The 19943-nt window shown below is 37.3% G+C and overlaps 1 protein-coding gene and 1 long non-coding RNA gene across 2 annotated transcripts in view; one reads left to right on the top strand and one right to left on the bottom strand.

The window, feature by feature from the left end:
• LOC121387829 overlaps positions 1–15496 on the bottom strand; it is a 114103-nt gene extending 98607 nt beyond the window's left edge. The window contains exon 1 of the long non-coding RNA XR_005959888.1: positions 15367–15496. This is a non-coding gene — a long non-coding RNA (uncharacterized LOC121387829). The remainder of the gene's footprint in view (positions 1–15366) is intronic.
• LOC121387828 (protein Wnt-6-like) overlaps positions 1–19943 on the top strand; it is a 39842-nt gene that overhangs the window by 7378 nt on the left and 12521 nt on the right. Inside the window, exon 2 of the mRNA XM_041519048.1 lies at positions 12800–13020. Within this exon, the coding sequence (XP_041374982.1) occupies positions 12800–13020 (221 nt within the window). The remainder of the gene's footprint in view (positions 1–12799; positions 13021–19943) is intronic.

Genomic DNA, 19943 nt, shown 5'->3' with positions numbered 1-19943 from the left:
GGGGGTGAATGCGTTGGGATAGGGGTGGGTTGCCTCTGAAAATCGACCTTGGTTGTGGTGACCTTTCTTACTGGAATAACCAAAAGGACGTCCTTTTTCCTTTAAGTGCAACATTTACATTTATAAGGGGCTGATCTAAGAATAGTTTTGGAGCCAGATTTAATACAAAACGATAACTGGACCGGTGTTGGGCCAAAGAGGTCCATAGCCCCTCAATCAAACTTTGTCTTGTTTTTACTGTAATAAACTGTATAATAAAGTCATACATACATACATACATACATACATACATATTTCTGGACGTTTGTATTACAATTCAGCAAACAACACGTGATAATGTTCAATCCATAATTAATTAATTTATAATATATATATATATATATATATATATATATATATATGTTTTTATTTTTTATTTTTTATTTTTTTTAATTAATTAATTAATCAATTTTTATTATCATTATTATTAAAAACAAATTATGAATATAGTGTTCAACCCGAAGCACGGTACATTTTGGCGGCTATAATTTCAATGTTAAAGCCGGTGCCAAGTTCTTTCAAAGTAGAAGAAGATTTTTATTTGAGGAACTGTAGATGCTTTTAGACCGGTTCTGACGGCTATGATAAATGTGCCTGTCGGTCTGCGATTCCATTCAGGTATTTCACACAACTTCATGAGAAGAAATTATTTAAGGAGCAACTAAGGTATTTCCGTCCAATCCTTTTTTTCGGATTATAAAATTCATACATATAATTTTAATACGCGTTTTCTTTTCTGCGTAAGTAATACAATAATATTATATCAAAACTAATTGCTGGAAATGAAAACAAAAAGGGAGAGAGAGAGAGAGAGAGAGAGAGAGAGAGAGAGAACAGACGAGGAGAGAGAGAGAGAGAGAGAGCACATTGATGAATTAATCATTGACTATTTGAGGTCAAACATTTAACGTTAAAATTTGTTCTGTTTAACGACACCAGTAAAGCACATTGATTTTTTAATCTTTAGTTACTGGGTGTCAAACCTTTATTTTTTTAATAATGATAACTCAGTCTTCAAGGAAACCCGCTCCATTTTTCCCCATTAACAACAACAAACCTTTCATATGTCCTTAACATTGGACAGGACAACACATACCACTGCATTTGATATACAAGACGTGGATCGCTAGTTGGAACAAGATTTACCGACCCAAACACCCAAGCCGAGCTAACCCACCTCCCACCGTTTTCCCCAACTCCCCTGCAGACAAGTGTTCAGTGGTTCAATTTATATATATACATATATACATACATACGTGCATACATACATACATACATACATACATACATACATACATAGATACATTTATACAACAATGTACATATATATATATATATATATATATATATATATATATATATATATATATATATATATATATATATATACACACACATACATACATGTATATAATATGTATACTTATTTCCGTGCTTATATCCAATTAAAGTTTAAGCACACTGTCCTGGGAACACACCTCAAATATCTGGGCTGACTGGGCTGACTGTCTGTCCAGGACAGTGGGTTAGTTGTTAGTTGTTAGTCGTTAGTGAGAGAAAAGAAGGTGTAGTGGTCTTACGCCTACCCTTTGAGTCGTTAAAACTCGTTCTGGGTGGGAGCCGGTACCGCGCTGCGAACCCAGTACCTACTAGCCTTATGTCCGATGGCTTAACCACGACACCACCGAGGCCGGTATTGGTCCCATGGTAGAGTCTCGGAAAAGAGCCACCCGCTAAGAAATTCTTGAGCAGGACTTCAAAGTAGTTCTTATTGACACTCTGACACCGGGGTCATTGACGGCGCTTTTAACCCGAGATTATTTAGCAATATAGCCGTTTCTTCTCCGCATACTCACCACTGCACCAAAGTCATTTTGAAAAGCCTCAAAAGTTTCTTTTATCGACTGGTCTGGGCTTCTGTAAACAACAACGAGTCTTGTAATTGTCGCCCATACACCGATAAATTAGAAAATATTCTTTATGGGACACCACCAGCGAGAGAAACCATAAAGGGCTAACACAGATAACTGCATTTGGTGAAGTGAAAAAAAAAAGGTTCCATGCAAAAACTGTAGGAATTAACGGTTGGCCTCAAAAACACGGACTTAACGTTTTAACTTAATCTGCCACTTAACGGCGGCGTTGTTATTGGAATTGTTCGTAAAGTCAATACTGTCAGAAATATCAATGGCGACCTGAAACCGAGTTCATATCAACACAATTTACATTCAGTTCTGTGAATGCGTCGTGACGGCGTATTGTGACTGTCCATTCATAAGCGTTTTATTGATTTACTTGATCGGCAAAAAAGTATGTTTTTGAGAGCAAAAGCAAACCAAAATAATAGTAATAATAGTAATAATAATAATAATAATAATAAAATGCACATTATTGCAGAATTATTTCACTTGATTGTGTCGATTTTTTCTTCTTTTTGTTTTTGTTTTTGTTTTTCTTTTTGTTTTGTGCAGCAATGTAGCGATTCAACTAAAAGGAATTCGGTCTACATCTGGGTCAAAACATATTTACAAAATATATTTTATATCATTAGGGGACCAGTCTATTTATAATCATAAGAAGTTAAAGTTTGTTTTGTTTAACGACATTGGTTTATTAATTATCGGATACTGGATGTCAAGCATTTGGTAATTTTGACATATATAGTCTCAGAGAGGAAACCTGCTACAGTGTTTCAATAAGTAGCAAGGGATCCTTTATATGCACCATCCCACAAACAGGATAGTACATACCACGGTCTTTGACATAACAGTCGTGGTTCATTGGCTGGAACGAGAAATAGCCAAAAATGGGCCCACCGACGGGGATAGAATACTTATAGGGAATAAGACGGAAAATATATTGCTACAATCAAGGTCAAATATGCATGTATATATATATATATATATATACATCATCCATTTCAGTCTTTCTATAATAATAATAATATCATTATAACTTGATTTTCTTAGCTATATCCAATTAAAGGGACAGACCCTATTTTCAACGCATGAAAATTAACACTAAGTTTAGTTAATCTGCAAACCTGTAACACATTTGGATAAAGTTACAATTGAGTGAAACATGATTCTCTGACTTTGAAATGATGAAATGCCCTCTAAAAACAGATTAAAACACGACTCCATAACTGTTTTGTCTGAGACACACGTGCGTTTTTAAAAATATGAGAAATGCATTTTGTGATATTAAAAACACCAGAATGATCAAAACACTTCGAATGTACAGAAATGGATAATCGAAGTAAAGTATGATTTCAGTTATCAAAAACGGGCTCTAATAGTAAAAGTAGAAAAATATGCCTTAGTGTTTAAAAAACAGGATCTGTCCCTTTAAGGATCAAGCACGGTTGTCCTGCGTTATCTGTCCAGAAAGAGTTTAATAGTTAGCGAGAAAACCGGCCTCGGTGATGTCGTGGTTAAGCCATCGAACATACGGCTGGTAGGTACAGGGTTCGTAGCCCGGTACCGGCTCCAACCCAGAGCGAGTTTTAACGACTCGATGGGTAGATGTAAGACCACTACACCCTCTTTTCTCTCACTAATCACTAACATCTAAAATCTAACCGACTGTTCTGGACAGACAGCCCAGATAGCTGAGATGTGTGCCCAGGACTGCACGCTTGAACCTTAATTGGATATAAAAATACACCAAAATAAGTTGAAATGAAAATGGTAAGAAAGGCGTTAAAACATAACCTTGCGTTAGAGCCTGTTCGGGGATGCGAACCCCGTACCTTATGGTTGACGATATAAAAGTATTAAATTACAGAAAAAAACAAAACAAGAATGTCTTAATAATACTTTATTTAACCACTAACAACTAACACACTGTCCTGGACAGACAGACCAGATAGATCAGGCGTGTGCCCATGACAGCATGCTTGAACCTGAATTGGATATAAGCACGAAAATAAGTTGAAATGAAATGACATACATTATTATATATTAAAGGGACATACCCTAGTTTTTAAACACTAACGCATATTTTTTACTATTATAACCGTTTTTCATAACTTAAATCATACTTAGATTTTATTGTTTAGATTATCAATTCCGTACATTCGAAGTGTTATTGGTCATCCTGGTGTTTTTAATGTCACAAAATACATCTCTCATATTTTAAAAAAAACGCACGTGCGTCTGAGAAGTAACCGTTATGAAGTCGAGTTTTAATCTATTTTTAGAGGGTATTTCACCATTTCAAAGTGTTATAGGTTTGTAGATTAACTAAACTTAGTGTTAATGTTCACGGGTTGAAACTAGGGTATGTGCCTTTAAATGCTTATATTCAACAAAGTCCATTTTCGCGACTTCAAGAACCTTTAAACACAACTGATGATGCATTTAATTCCGCAATATAAAAGATAAACGAGTCCATATAGCAAATACGTAAACTTATTTACGGGCGTTTAATATTGTTATATACTGTTTGGCTTATTGAAACTAGAATTTGGTTAAAGATTCTCTGTGTAAACTAAATTGTTAACAATTCCAGGGCATTTGAAAAATACAACTAGCTATGCATAAACAGTGCACCTCACACATTTAAGTATGTATTCAACGTATGAATACAGTATTAGCCGTAGAAAAAGAAAAAAACCCTACACTTTAAGCTTTAAGGCTGCAGAAAACGGGTAGCGTAAGTAAAGTTAAACTAGTTTTGTGTTTAATTATTTATTCACTTTATTTATTTATTTATTTACTTATGTTGTTGTTGGGTTGTTTAAAGAACATTATTATTATTATTATTTATTATTATTATTATTATTATTATTATTATTATTATTATTATTATTATTTTTTTTAAAAAAAAATGGGGAGGGGGGTGGGGTGGAGGTGTGTCTTCATCAGTTAATTGTATCTCGGTACGATACGTCAGAAGGTGTTTGTTTTGGAAATAATCGAATATTATTGATAAAAAGAAAAGGAATTTTGTTTAAGGATAACGTGTTTATCAGTGCCTATTATAGGAATGAATGGCTTCATGAATGAATGTTAACGACACCCTAGCATGAAAAAACCCCACATCGGCTGTTGGGTGTCAAACTATGGTAAATGCCTATTATAGGTGCCTAATGTAGTATTTTATGAGCATACTGATTAATTAAACATACATTTGGTATTTCTGACAAGCAAGTAACAAGCAGCGAGTTTTTATGGGTACTTTAATGACGTTCCTATATCTAAAAAAAGGTTCAGGCACTGGCGAATCTTTATCTTGCACTTGCCACCACAAAAGACTGCAAGTAGTAAGTAGCAGTAGCAGTAGCAGTAGCAGTAGTAGTAGTTATTTTAAAGCAAAACTAATTTATTGGATATAATTGGGGAAAATAAGATGAAATAATCAGTAACAACAGCCTGTAAAGAAGAGGCGGGTTTTTTGTCCCCCCCCCCCCTCTCTCTCTCTCTCTCTCTCTCTCTCTCTCTCTCTCTCTTTCCTCTCACTCCTTCTTCCCTCTTTCCCCCTCTCTCTCCTTCTGTCTTCCCTCTCCCCTCTCTCTTCTCCGTCTCTTCTCTCTCTCCTTGCATCTCTCACCTCACTCCCTCTCTCTCCCCTTTCTTCCTCCCTTCCTATCCTTTATCCCCCCTCTCTCCCCCTCATTTCCATCCCTCTCTTCCTCTCTCTCTTCTGTCTTTCTCTTTCTCTTCCTTTCTTTCTTTCTAACCTCTCACAGATCAATACTTCGTTCAGGCACAAATGTCACTACCACCCACCCACCCCCATAATAAATGCCAGCTACGACCCTGCCGAGAGGCGTAACAATAAATGTAGTGAGCGCGTCAAAACATCTTTTGTCGCGACTGCGCGATACGTGTTAACTTGTGTTTGAATCTCATTGTCAAACTCGTGTATATGTCCTGCTCGCTTGACGGAAAATGCCGAAGGCGCGATGCTATCTTCCCGACAAATACTTCTATCATAAATTCCATAACGATCTTATCTGAACCAAGCCAGAAGCGATGGCGGGGAACCCATTTCTCCAGTCCATATTGCTTTTAAGGTCACTAAACTGCATAAGGTGATCGCAATAATTTATTTGCTTTGTAGTATGTATGTGTGTATGGATGTGTGTATGGATGTATGTATGTATGTATGGATGGATGGATGGATGGATGGATAGGAAGATGGATAGATGGGTGAATCGATGGATGTATGGATGTATTTATGTATCTATGTATCGATGCATATATGTATATATGTATGTATATATGAATGTATGTATGTATGTACGTACGTGTATATGTATGTTTGCGTGGATGGATGGATGGATGGGCGGATGGATGGATGTATGTATGTGTCTGTACGTATGTACGTACGTATGTACGTATGTACGTATGTATGGATGTATGTATGTATTGATGTATGTATGTATGTATGTATGTGTGTACATGTGTACGTGCGTACGTGCGTACGTACCCATCCACTCGTCCAACTACTCGTCCACCCACTCATCCATCCATCCATCCATCCATCCATCCATCCATCAATCAATCAATACCTAGCCACCCATCTAACCATCCATTAATTCATCCATCATCCATACACCCCCACCCATTCGTACGTACGTATGTATGTGTGTATGTTTGTGTGGATGAATGAATGGATGGATGGATCGATGGATGGATGGATGGATGGATGGATGGGCAGGTGGGATGGGATGGGATGGATGGATAGATGGATTGATGGATGGATGGATGGATGGGCAGGTGGGATGGATTGGATAGATGGGAATGTGTGTGGATGGATGGATGGGATGGGTGGCTAGTATTATTGATTGATGCAGGTGGGGATGGATGGATGGGATGGATGGATGGATGGATGGATGGGTGAATGAATGGATGGTGGGATTGGTGGGTGGATGGGTGAGTTCATTGATTGATAGATGGATTGATGGATGGGTGGGTGGGTGAGTGAGTGAGTGAGTGAGTGAGTGAGGGAGTGAGTGAGTAGATGGATTGATAGATCAATAGATGGATGAATGTGTGTGTGTATGGATGAATTAATGAATGGTTAGATGGGTGGCTAGGTATTGATTGATTGATGGATGGATGGATGGATGGATGGATGGATGAGTGGATGGACGGTTGGGTGGACGAGTGGATGGGTGGGAGGGTCGATTTATGTACGTAGATAGACAAGCAGGTGGGAAGGTAGGTAGCTTATGTACAGAGACATCAGACGCGTATGCATGTATTCAAAGTGATGAAACATCGCTGCACTTAACTTAACTGATCGTATCTTTCTTAAAGTCATCGTTACAGCTACAAATTTGCTTCCGAGTGTTTATCTACCACTTTGTGCATGTAAAAAAACTTTCGCCTTGTTATGTCGTTAATCATATATGCCCTAAAGCATTTGTAACCGGATATTTATTCCTTCTGTGAATGTGTTCAGAGGAAAGATTTACACTGTTCTCAACGTATCATATCCACGGTTCATGCGGTTTGAGGGGGAAATCGTACATCCACTGCGTATTGTAACGGAATAGCCCGAATCATGGCCGATTTATGCCGAAATCAACCGAAATCTATAAACCATATTGATTGATACTTCGTTATAATGTAATATATCCACTTAATATTTTATATGAATCTACCATCTATCCATCCGTATGTTCAATCATTCATCCTTCAATCTATACTTGTTTCGAGCATCCATCCATCCATCCATCCATCCACCCATCCATTCGTCCTTCATTCCATTCTTACCGCTAAACTTCAACCGACCCAACTACCTACCAAATCATCATTCATCCATCCATCCATCCGTCCGCCCGTCCGTCCTTCTGTCCATCCGCCCATCCATCCATCCATCCATCTATCGAGAGAGAGAGAGAGAGAGAGAGAGAGAGAGAGAGAGAGAGAGAGAGAGAGAGAGAGAGAGAGAGTAAAAAATAACTATATTTCAGACACCAAAGCAGCTGTACTATTAAATAATTATTCCTTTCAACATATCGTTCAATTCGTGTACCTCCATTTAGTTGGCCACATCTTACGTATTATCGATCGACACTTAATGTCGTGTCTTGACCTACTCCCGTTAAGCCCCTTATCTAAGAAAGTAAACTTGTAATTGTGACAGACATTCGGACATCTTTGCCCTCTCTCGGGTTCTCGGGGTCAGCATTGACATGGTAATTCACATGTCTCATCTTCATAGATAAAAACATTTACCTCCGGGCTCTGTTACACAACCAGTTAGCCATGACTCGTTAGGCAATGTTAGGGTGATTGTTGTTCGACATATAAGGGTTTAAACAAAAGTCCGGGAACGTCATCCAGTCTGTTTGTTTGTTTGTTTGTTTGGAAACAGCATGCTAATACTGTGAAAATACTTTTTAATTCATACTATGATAGTGGTCTAATTTTCGTGTGGTCTAGTTTCCTGGCTACTCACTAGTTTTGTGACGAAATTAAGAATTCAACGAAAATATAAGACATCCCTACATATAAAACGAATATATGATATTACCTTTTCGTTCCACGAATTCAAGCACCCAACAAAATGTTTATTTTATCTAATCCACAAAAGTTTAAGTCCACATAACTAAATTCGTTTCGCGGAATTAAAAAGTGTTCTTATAGTAAGAGGTGGGAGCGTTAGGGCGTAATTATTTGGGCAAAATTTGCAACATGTTTTGTTTAATAGTGAACTTTTATTCACCCAAAAAATAATGGGCACTGGTTAAAACGTTTGGCACAAATAAGATGGTAGTCATCCAATACTCGTTTAATTAATGATGAAGCTGCTTAAAATGTAAAGGGTTAAATGCAATATACAGATCGGCAGTTTTAATGTTGTTGACGGTTGGACGTGTAAATGGCTAATGAAACACAGAGAAAGTCGGGTACGAATTGATGACAAGTTGACAAGTTGACAAGAACGTTATAAACATCAAGTATGATTTGCTAAACAACGTACAAAGGGTTACATAAAATATCCAAGAAGCTGTCATTTAAATGTATAAAGGGTTAACCAGAAAACTAAAAATGTCAGGTGGAATTCGATAGACTTTTCTGTTATGAGTTCAGGAGGGTAAGCGCTCGCTGTCATTCGCTAGACTGGTGTTCCCTCGCCTAACGTAAACATTAATGTAATATGATAGAATATGACGGTACTAGTCAAATACAATGGTCGCGAGCGCTCGCCGTCCTGGTTAATAACATAAACATGTTTTAATTCATTTGCTGGCTAAAGTTTGTTAAAGGCGCAGACTAGTTTTAACTCGTAAAAAATGGACACTAAGTTTATTAATTTACAAACCTGTAACTCATTTGGATAAAGTTACAATAGAGTGAAAGAAAAGTCTGTGACGTTAAAACAGGAAATATACTTAAACATAGACTAAACTCGAATCAATAAACCGCTACTTCTCAGACGCACGTGCGTTTTTAAAAATATGAAAAATGCAATTTTTGGTACTACATACACCAGGATGACCAGAAAGACTTCGTTTCTACGGAAATGGATAATCTAAACAATAAAATATAAATAATGTTTGATTTTAGTGATAATAAACAGCTCTAATAGTTAAAAATATGCTGTAATGTTTAAAAACTAGCGTCTGTCACTTTAAAGGTAAGAGGTTTTAAATAATATAATCAAATAAGACCTGTTTGGTGGTGAAACATTAAATTTCTCAAATTGAACGTGACCAGTTTTGACGTCATGCAACAGAACCACTTTACAAACTGTACGAACGGCGTAGCGCGATTGCCGAAACGATCTATTTTGCTGTGTAAGTTTTGCTGAAAATAGTGCCAAATTGGCTTTAATGCAGTTATGACCGACGTTTTTTTAATAAAGTTACGTGGTGTTATTTGGACCTATACCAACATTCATAACAAAAGGGGGCTTAACGTAGCTCAATGGTAAAGCGCTAGCTTGATGCACAATCGCTCTAGGATCGATCCCCGTCAGTGGGCCCATTCGGCTATTTCTCGGTCCAATCAGTGCACCACGTGAGCTATCCTGTCTGTATAATATACAAGATCACTTGCTACTAATGAAAAAACAAAAATGTAGCGGATTTCCTCTCTAAGACTATGTGTGTTAAAGTTACCAAATGTTTGACATCCAGTAGCCGATGACTGATCAATCAATGTGCTCAAGTGGTATCGTTATAAATATAATAAAAGAGTATTTACAGATTGGAATTTTAAACAAGTGTTATTTTGAGAGCTAAGAACTCGGTCTGGTTTGAATTTTTGCGCCATCTCTAAAACAACAATTTTGCTAACTGACAGTCTAAGTTCTCTAATGGTAGTAAAGAAGACGTAACTCGATTTGTAAGCATTCTTGAATGTTAGCATGGCGTTCCCTTCTTCGCTTTATATTTCATTCATTCATTTCTGTCTGTTGTAAGTAATATACTTCGTAAACAACTGGGAATGCTAAAACTTTCTTTTGAATTGTTTCTGTTTTATTTTCGATAGATTGATGTTTTGTAGGTTGATTCATTTCTTTATTGATCGGTTGATTGGTCGGCTGATTGATCGGTTGATTTATTGGTTGATTGATGGATCAATTGACCGATTGATTGATTGATTGATTGATTGATTGTTTGTTTGTTTGTTTGTTTTGTTTGTTTGTTTGTTTGTTTGTTTGTTTGTTTGTTTGTTTGTTTGATTGATTGATTGATTGACAGTCTGTCTGACTGACTCATGCATTCATTCATTCATTCATTCATTCATTCATCCACTCATCCAGTCATCCATTAAATATTTTGTTTATTGTTTCTGTTAGTATTTCATGCTTTTGTTGTTCATTAATTCATGCACTCATTACATTATTCAGTCATTCTTTAATTCATTAATTCATTCATTGGTTCTTTCCCTACTCCATTGGTTCTTTGTTTTCTCATTAATTATTCCGTTCATTCTTTCATACATTCATTCGTTCATTCATTCATTCATTCATTCATTCATTCATTTACTTATCCATTTATTCATCCGGGCATTACGAAAAATAATAATTTCATCATTTTAGTCCATTAACTAAATATCGTTAGCAAAAGAAAACTCTTTGACTGTACATATATTTAAAACAAACCCTCGTATATTACATTATAAACGACAAGCTAACTATCTTCCACATTCCCTAAACATTCTTCTACACAACCAACCCGCAGCGACAGACTGTTGGCAAACTGTGAGCATACCGGCAACATGTTCAATCGCAATGCGGAGTCTAGAAAACACTATCAAGTGCGCAGAACGCTCTTTCTAGGGTTAATTAAGCGCAGCCAACTCCCGCCATGCTCTTGGATGCGTCGGATTTCAGCTTGCGCCGCCTCACGCGCTTTGCGCGTGCCACCGACAAAAGAGCCCGATTGATGTGTTTCTTTGCGGCAGGTCTCGGAATGTCAAGTGGCCGGTTCGCTGGGAGTTGCAAATAGGAATTAAATTGTATACAGACAGAGTGTGGCGTTTGCTATTTAATAGCTGTTTCCCCTGATGGGTGTGATAATGATATTCCGAAACAGATACGAAACATGCACTCTGGAGAATATTACTAGTGCGCAGGGATACATTACAGCATTTTTTAATTTATTTTTTTAATATATAACGACGAGACAAATAGGTACAGGAATATAACATGACCTAAAAGCATACTTTTAAAGTGGCGATCACTCGAGTGATTTCTCGGCAGAGTTATGCAATATGTGTTCCTTAACATGATAGTATAGTTTGCGTTTTGTTTGTCTTTCCTTTTCCCCGATTTTTTGGGGGGCTATTTGTTTTTTTGTTTTTTTTAGGGGGGGGGGGGTAGCTGGGAACGCAAGTCGTTTTATTTATTCTGTGTACCGTTAAAACAGCAGTTACATAAGACTATAACTGTAACATTATAAAGGATTATATCTTTATAATCATATAGGATTGAGCTCTGTCCTGTGCTAGTTTTGATTTAGTAAAACTAGTCTGGAAGAGGCAGTCCTCTTTTAAGCGTTGCGGGAAGGATGCATTGACCAGTAAAGGATTTCCTCTGGATTGGCTGTCCTCCTATAGACGAGGCACTAGATAGAGTTCATGGAATCGACCACTATTTTGCCAAATGCCCATTCGACTATGTATTGTGTAGAGATACGGTATTGATGGGGGATAACGGTTTCGTTATTCAGATTTATATAACAATGCAACATTAGAATTTTAAGATACAGAAATATAAATGTTTCTATGAACTAATATCATATCTTTTTACACCCGTTGGTGAGAACACCATGCGTTAGTTTTGATAACACATGGGTTGTTATCACACGTACGTAGGACTATACACGACTATCATATAGGACTGTAAGATATGTGTGTAGGACATTACATTACATTCATACATGACTGAGAGATATATGTGTAGGACATTACACTACATTCATATATGACTGTAAGCTCTATGTGTAGGACATTACATTACATTCATATAGGACTGTGAAATATACGTGTAGGACGTTACACTACATTCATATAGGACTGTAAGCTATACGTGTAGGACATTACACTACATTCATATATGACTGTAAGCTATACGTGTAGGACATTACACTACATTCATATAGGACTGTAAGCTATACGTGTAGGACATTACACTACATTCATATAGGACTAAGCTATACGTGTAGGACTTTACACTACATCCATATAGGACTGTAAGATATATGTGTAGGACATTACACTACATTCATATAGGACTGTAAGCTATGCGTGTAGGACATTACATTACATTCATATAGGACTGTATCTTTCAGGGCGGTAGGAAGTCCTCTGGTGATGGATCCTAACAGTATCTGCCGCAAGACGAGACGCTTGGCGGGGAAACAGCGCGCCATTTGCAGAAAGGAACCGGAAATAGTAGAGGAAGTAGCGAAAGGCGCAAAGATCGCGCTGCTGGAATGTCAGTATCAGTTCCGGTACAGACGATGGAACTGCACGACCGCCAAACGTTCCATATCAAAAATATTACGTCGAGGTGAGTTGGCAGACGTTGATAATCAAATACTGAACTCCTTAGGAAACGGGCCAGTCAGATATTTAACACATTAAAACTAACTCAGCTCCAGTTAACTGGAAACAATAAGGAGATTAAATAAACTTGGCAAGTACTGCAAGCGAATACAATTAGAGACTGTTTTGTCGACATATATTTATAAATATGTTTTACACGAAAACAGCTAGTGGAATAATGAAGGGTTTTGTGTTTGTTTTTTTGTTTTTTTTGTGTGTGTTTTGTTTTTTGTTTTTGTTTTTTTTACATATCGTAGCAGCTAGTTATCTGACTGTTGTCTGCATGTATTTATGTAAGTCACTCTCTATCATTGTGGGGCTCGGTCTGTCTAAGATCGATCCCCGTCGGTGGACCCATTGAGCTATTTTTTTTTGTCCCAGCTAGTGCACCACGAATGATATATCGAAGGATGTGGTTTGTGCTATCCTGTCTATGTGATGGTACAAATTAAAGACCCTTTGCTACTAATGAACACTTGTAGAGGGTTTCCTCTCTAAGACTATATGTCAGAATTACCAAATGTTTGACATCCAATAGCCGATGATTAATAAATCAATGTGCTCTAATGGTATCGTTAAACAAACCAAACAAACTTTGTTTTTATTATGCTGATAAGTTGTACAACTTAACGCAATAATGAACTTGAACTTGAAGATATTCGAAGTTGTAAAACGGATAGGGAACAAATGAGAAGTAATTCTTATCGGCAGTGAATAACCCAACGATTGCGTACACGGGTTTTGGTCACTCGTCGGTTATTTTGTGTTTCATAGCAAAGCCACACGCAATACCAATAACAACAACTTGATGGCGCGTTTTCATTGGAGTTCAGTCTATTTTAGAATATCGCCCATCAAATAACCTAAAATAACGGAAAGGGTGTGCAAGTAACGTCTTGTCTGCGGAAAAAGTGTAAATAAATGATCCCTTGTTGCTGAAAAGAATCAGATGATTTCATCAACATACTACATGTCAGAATTATCAAATGTTTGACATCCACTAGACCATGATTAATTAATCAATGTGCTCTTGTAGTGTCGATGAACAAACACATTTTGTTCTCTCCAGCTAAAAGAGCACCGAACATTTCACTATATTGCCACATTATTCAGATGTGTTTGTAGGTTTGTAGATTAACAAACCTAGTGTCCAATTTCTCGTATTGAAACTTAGGTCTGCAAGTTTAAAGTAAATCACAAAGAACTCAGGAAGCGTATGCTGGAAGTTTTATATGGAACAGGAAACGCATTTGACTACACACGTTGCTCTACAAAATATCACCCTACAACAAGTTTAGTGGCATCCCCAGACATATTTCAAGCTGAACAGAATGGTAAACTAATACTAGTTTGAATTAAATTACTGGAGTCTATTGTTCCGATAAAAACAACACTTCATGACCTAACGTCCTGACACTTATATCACCAGTGATATGGTTCGTGGCATTCAAAGCCCTGTAGAATGTTTAAGAAGGCACGGTAGAAGCAAGTAGACATGGGGGGGGGGGGGGGGGGGGGCTGAGATGGAGAACACAAAGCAAATATTCTAGAGAGTTCGGGGTTATGGTCCCCCGTACAATTTTAATAACTAGATGTCTTGAAATGCAATTTCCTGCATTCTTCAAGTAAAATTTACCTCTGCCTTAAGATTTATTACCAATAATATTTTTGATTACGACCTTTGACTATGTAAGATTACCGAATTTCGCTAACATTTTATATTAAACATCATACGCTAAGATCCTCTTAATAGTTCCAGAAGCCTTGATCATCTGACTGCAGTAAATAATGAAGAATCTTCTTCCATTTTTTTTTTGTTAAGTGGTGCCAAACGTTAATTAAGACAAGACAAAGTAGACTCTCGCGAGAATTTGTCCACGTGACCATTTCGCGACGTCGATAACACTTGGGTGTGCATCTGTGCGGTGAGTGTATGCACCGCCTTTCTTGCGATAAATTTCATTCAATGACTGATACAGACGATCAGAAACCTAAAACAATGTCTCTTTATAATACTGTATTTTCGCTTAAGTTTTATCAAAATATCTTAATCATTCTTTACAACAAAACCGTAATACGTGATCAAAGCCGTATCTCTGCACAATGTAGAGTCGAAAGGGTATTTTTGTAAAATAGTGGTATAGTAATCGATCTCCAAATATCTCTTTAACTCGAAAAGGAAGAAATGATGTAAAAGAAAATGTATGGTAAAGAACATCACACAGAGGTTTTCGTTTGTGATCAGACGCAGGCCATGCAACCGGGTACATTAAAAGAGAAATTAAGCAAAAGAACAGAAAAACGGACTTACCATTCTGACAAAAAGCCCGATCCGACTAAAAATAAGGGAAAAATAAAAGGCACCTATATCCAAAGGTGATTTCAGAAGTTTTGACTTTATTTACCACATGGCCAAACCTTTTGCTACTTGTAATGTGCCGAGAATGTTTTTTAATACAAATCTAAGACAGTTTAGTAGTATAGCAGTCGGTAACGGTGGGTCATTTAATTAGAACATCAAAGGATCCGTTTTCTCTGAAGACGCCGTAGATCACTTGAAGGTACTGCGATGCAAGGCGGTTCGGGTTTCACTTCAAAGGAGCGAAGAAAATATTATCTTAATTCTCAAGCTGTTACTGGCATCGGTTGCAGAATCCGCGTGCATACGGAGTATAACCGATACCTCTAAACTGGAAAGTCATCGCAGTTATGGGCGAGCAAGCGTTTGATGCGAGCTTTTCAAGAGGGGACATGTGGAAAAAGCAGACTCCAAACGGATGCAGCGAGACTCCCAGAGCCCCAGTAACGGCCTGCGCGCGCCGAACATGCCTCTTTTTTCAACTCTTATCTTCTCGAAGATTTGCTTTTTTATGTGTGTGTGTGTGTATGTGTGTTAAATATATATATATACATACATATATATATATATATATATATATATATATATATATATATATATATATATATATATATATATATATATATATATAGATATAGAATATATATATATATATATAGATAAATATAATATATATATATATATATATACACACACACACACACACATATATATATATATATATATATATATATATATATATATATACATATATATACATATACATATATATATACATATACATATACATATACATATACATATACATATACATATATATATACATATACATACACATATATCTATATCTATATATATATCTATATATCTATCTATCTATCTATCTATCTATCTATATCTATATCTATATATCTATATGTATCTATCTATCTATCTATATATATATATATATATATATATATATATATATATATATATATATATATATATATATATTTAACACACATACACACACACACACACACACACACACACACACACACACACATATATATATATAAAGTACTTGTATAAAGAACATGCTTAAAACGAACTGCTGCATGTTACGAACTGATCGTAAAGTCCCGTTTTATGTCCCTATATATTAATAACCAACTTGTGCAAATATGTACAACGAACTACTGCTATAACGAACTATCATGGTCCCTTCCGGTTCGTTATAAGAGTACTTTATATATAACAAGAACAAGAACATCATTTCTTCCGACGTTTTGGCACTTGGACTTTTCTACCACTTGTGTAAAGAGGGTAGAACTTTGGAGGCTGTGTGGTACACATAATTGTCTTGAATGGGCGAGGACAATAGTGATGAGTACTTGTGTAGAAGGAGGAAACATTTTAGATAAGATAGGTGGACTCAAGAGGGTGGGGTCAACTTAACAAGGGAAGAAGGTGGTAGCTTTTTTTGTCAACACACGACTGTTTTTTTTTTTAACAGGGTGGGGCATCACGCCATCATTAATTGTTTACAAGTTATCTTGACATGGAATACGGGGAGGTGACAGCTTAGAGTTGAAACACGTATAGAAGAAGGTGTGGGCACATGAACAGGCGCGTGCGCGGCGAGGGAGGAGTGCAGGGGGTGGGGGGAGACAACTCGGAATAGATACACGTATAGAATAAAATGCAAACACATGAAAAGGCGCGTGCGCACGAGGGTGGGTGTGACAGTGAAGAATTGATAAACGTATTGAAGGTGCGAACACATGAAAAAGGCTCGTGTACAAAGGGGGTCAAGGGGAGGTGATAACTCAGAATCGATAGACGTACAGAATAAGGCACGCATACATGGTGTGTAACCTCTACAAATCTGGATACATATCAATAGTGGTGTGTAACCTTCAGACATCTAAATGCATATCAATAGTGGTGTGTAACCTCCGGACATCTGAATGCATATCAGTAGTGGCGTGTAACCTCCAGGCATCTGAATGCATATCAGTAGTGGTGTGTAACCTCCAGGCATCTGAATGCATATCAGTAGTGGTGTGTAACCTCCAGACATCTGGATACATATCACTAGTGGTGTGTAACCTCCGGACATCTGAATACATATCAATAGTGGTGTGTAACCTACAGACATTTGGATACATATCAATAGTGGTGTGTAACCTCCAGACATCTGGATGCATATCAATAGTGGTGTGTAACTTCCAGACATCTGGATGCATATCAATAGTGGTGTGTAACCAACAGACATCTGGATACATATCAATAGTGGTGTGTAACATACAGACATCTGGATACATATCAATACTGGTGTGTAACCTACAGACATCTGAATACATATCAATAGCGGGGTGTAACCTCCAGACATCTGGATACATATCAATAGTGGTGTGTAACCTACAGACATCTGGATACATATCAATGTGTAACCTACAGACATCTGGATACATATCAATACTGGTGGGTAACCTCCAGACATCTGGATACATATCAATAGTGGTGTGTAACCTCCAGACAGTGGTGTATAACCTACACACATCTGGATACATATCAATAGTGGTGTGTAACCTCCAGACATCTGGATACATATCAATAGTGGTGTGTAACCTACAGACATCTGGATACATATCAATGTGTAACCTACAGACATCTGGATACATATCAATACTGGTGGGTAACCTCCAGACATCTGGATACATATCAATAGTGGTGTGTAACCTCCAGACAGTGGTGTATAACCTACACACATCTGGATACATATCAATAGTGGTGTGTAACCTCCAGACATCTGGATACATATCAATAGTGGTGTGTAACCTCCAGACATCTGGATACATATCAATAGTGGTGTGTAACCTCCAGACCATGGTGTGTAGCCTCCAGACATCTGAATACATATCAATAGTGGTGTGTAATGTTCAAATATCTGGATACATATCAATAGTGGTATGTAACCTACAGACATCTGGATACTTATCAATAGTGGTGTGTAACCTCCAGACACTTGATACATATCAATAGTGTTGTGTAACCTCCAGATATCTGGATACATATCAATAGTGGTGTGTAACCTACAGACATCTGGATACATATCAATAGTGGTGTGTAACCTCCAGACATCTGGATACATATCAATAGTAGTGTGTAACCACCAGACATCTGAATACATATCAACAGTAGTGTGTAACCTCCAGACATCTGGATACATATCAATAGTCGTGTGTAACGTACAGACATCTGGATACATATCAATAGTGGTGTGTAACCTCCAGACATCTGAATACATATCAATAGTGGTGTGTAATATTCAAACATCTGGATACATATCAATAGTGTGTAACCTCCAGTCATCTGGATATATATCAATAGTGGTGTGTAACCTACAGACATCTGGATAAATATCAATAGTGGTGTGTAACCTCCAGACATCTGGATGTATATCAATAGTGGTGTGTAACCTCCAGACATCTGAATACATATCAATAGTGGTGTGTAATGTTCAAACATCTGGATATATATCAATAGTGGTATGTAACCTACAGACATCTGGATACTTATCAATAGTGGTGTGTATCCTCCAGACACTTGATACATATCAATAGTGGTGTGTAATCTCGAGACATCTGAATACATATCAATAGTGGTATGTAAACTCCAGACACCTGGAGACATATGAATAGTGGTGTGTAACCTACACACATTTTGATACATACCAATAGTGGTGTGTAACCTACAGACATCTGAATACATATCAATATTGGTGTGTAACCTCCAGACATCTGGATACATATCAATAGTGGTGTGTAACCTACAGACATCTGAATACATATCAATAGTGGTGTGTAACCTCCAGACATCTGGATACATATCATTAGTGGTGTGTAACCTACAGACATCTGGATGCATATCAATAGTGGTGGGTAACCTCCAGACATCTGGATACATACCAATAGTGGTGTGTAACCTACAGACATCTGAATACATATCAATATTGGTGTGTAACCTCCAGACATCTGGATACATATCAATAGTGGTGTGTAACCTACAGACATCTGAATACATATCAATAGTGGTGTGTAACCTCCAGACATCTGGATACATATCAGTAGTGGTGTGTAACCTACAGACATCTGGATGCATATCAATAGTGGTGGGTAACCTCCAGACATCTGGATACATATCAATAGTGGTGTGTAACCTACAGACATCTGGATTTATGTTTTGGAAACGTTCGCGCTAGCAACACGAGAATCATTCACTCACCGTAATAGCATTGCGGAATCAAGCACAAAACAAGAGGGCTAAGGAAAGCCATTTGACACTTTCAAAAGAAATGGCGCCTTCTTTGTTTTGTTTTGGGGTTTTTCTTCTTATGATTTCGTATCGTTTCTCTCTCTCTCTCTCTCTCTCTCTCTCTCTCTCTCTCTCTCTCTCTCTGTCTCTCTCTCTCTCTCTCTCTCTCTCTCTCTCTCTCTCTCTCTCTCTCCCTCTCTCTCTCTCTCTCTCTCTCTCTCCTCCTC

The sequence above is a fragment of the Gigantopelta aegis genome, chromosome 13 (assembly GCF_016097555.1).
Source record: "Gigantopelta aegis isolate Gae_Host chromosome 13, Gae_host_genome, whole genome shotgun sequence".
Classification (NCBI taxonomy): Eukaryota; Metazoa; Mollusca; class Gastropoda; order Neomphalida; family Peltospiridae; genus Gigantopelta; species Gigantopelta aegis.
This window is presented reverse-complemented; position numbering and strand designations above follow the sequence as displayed.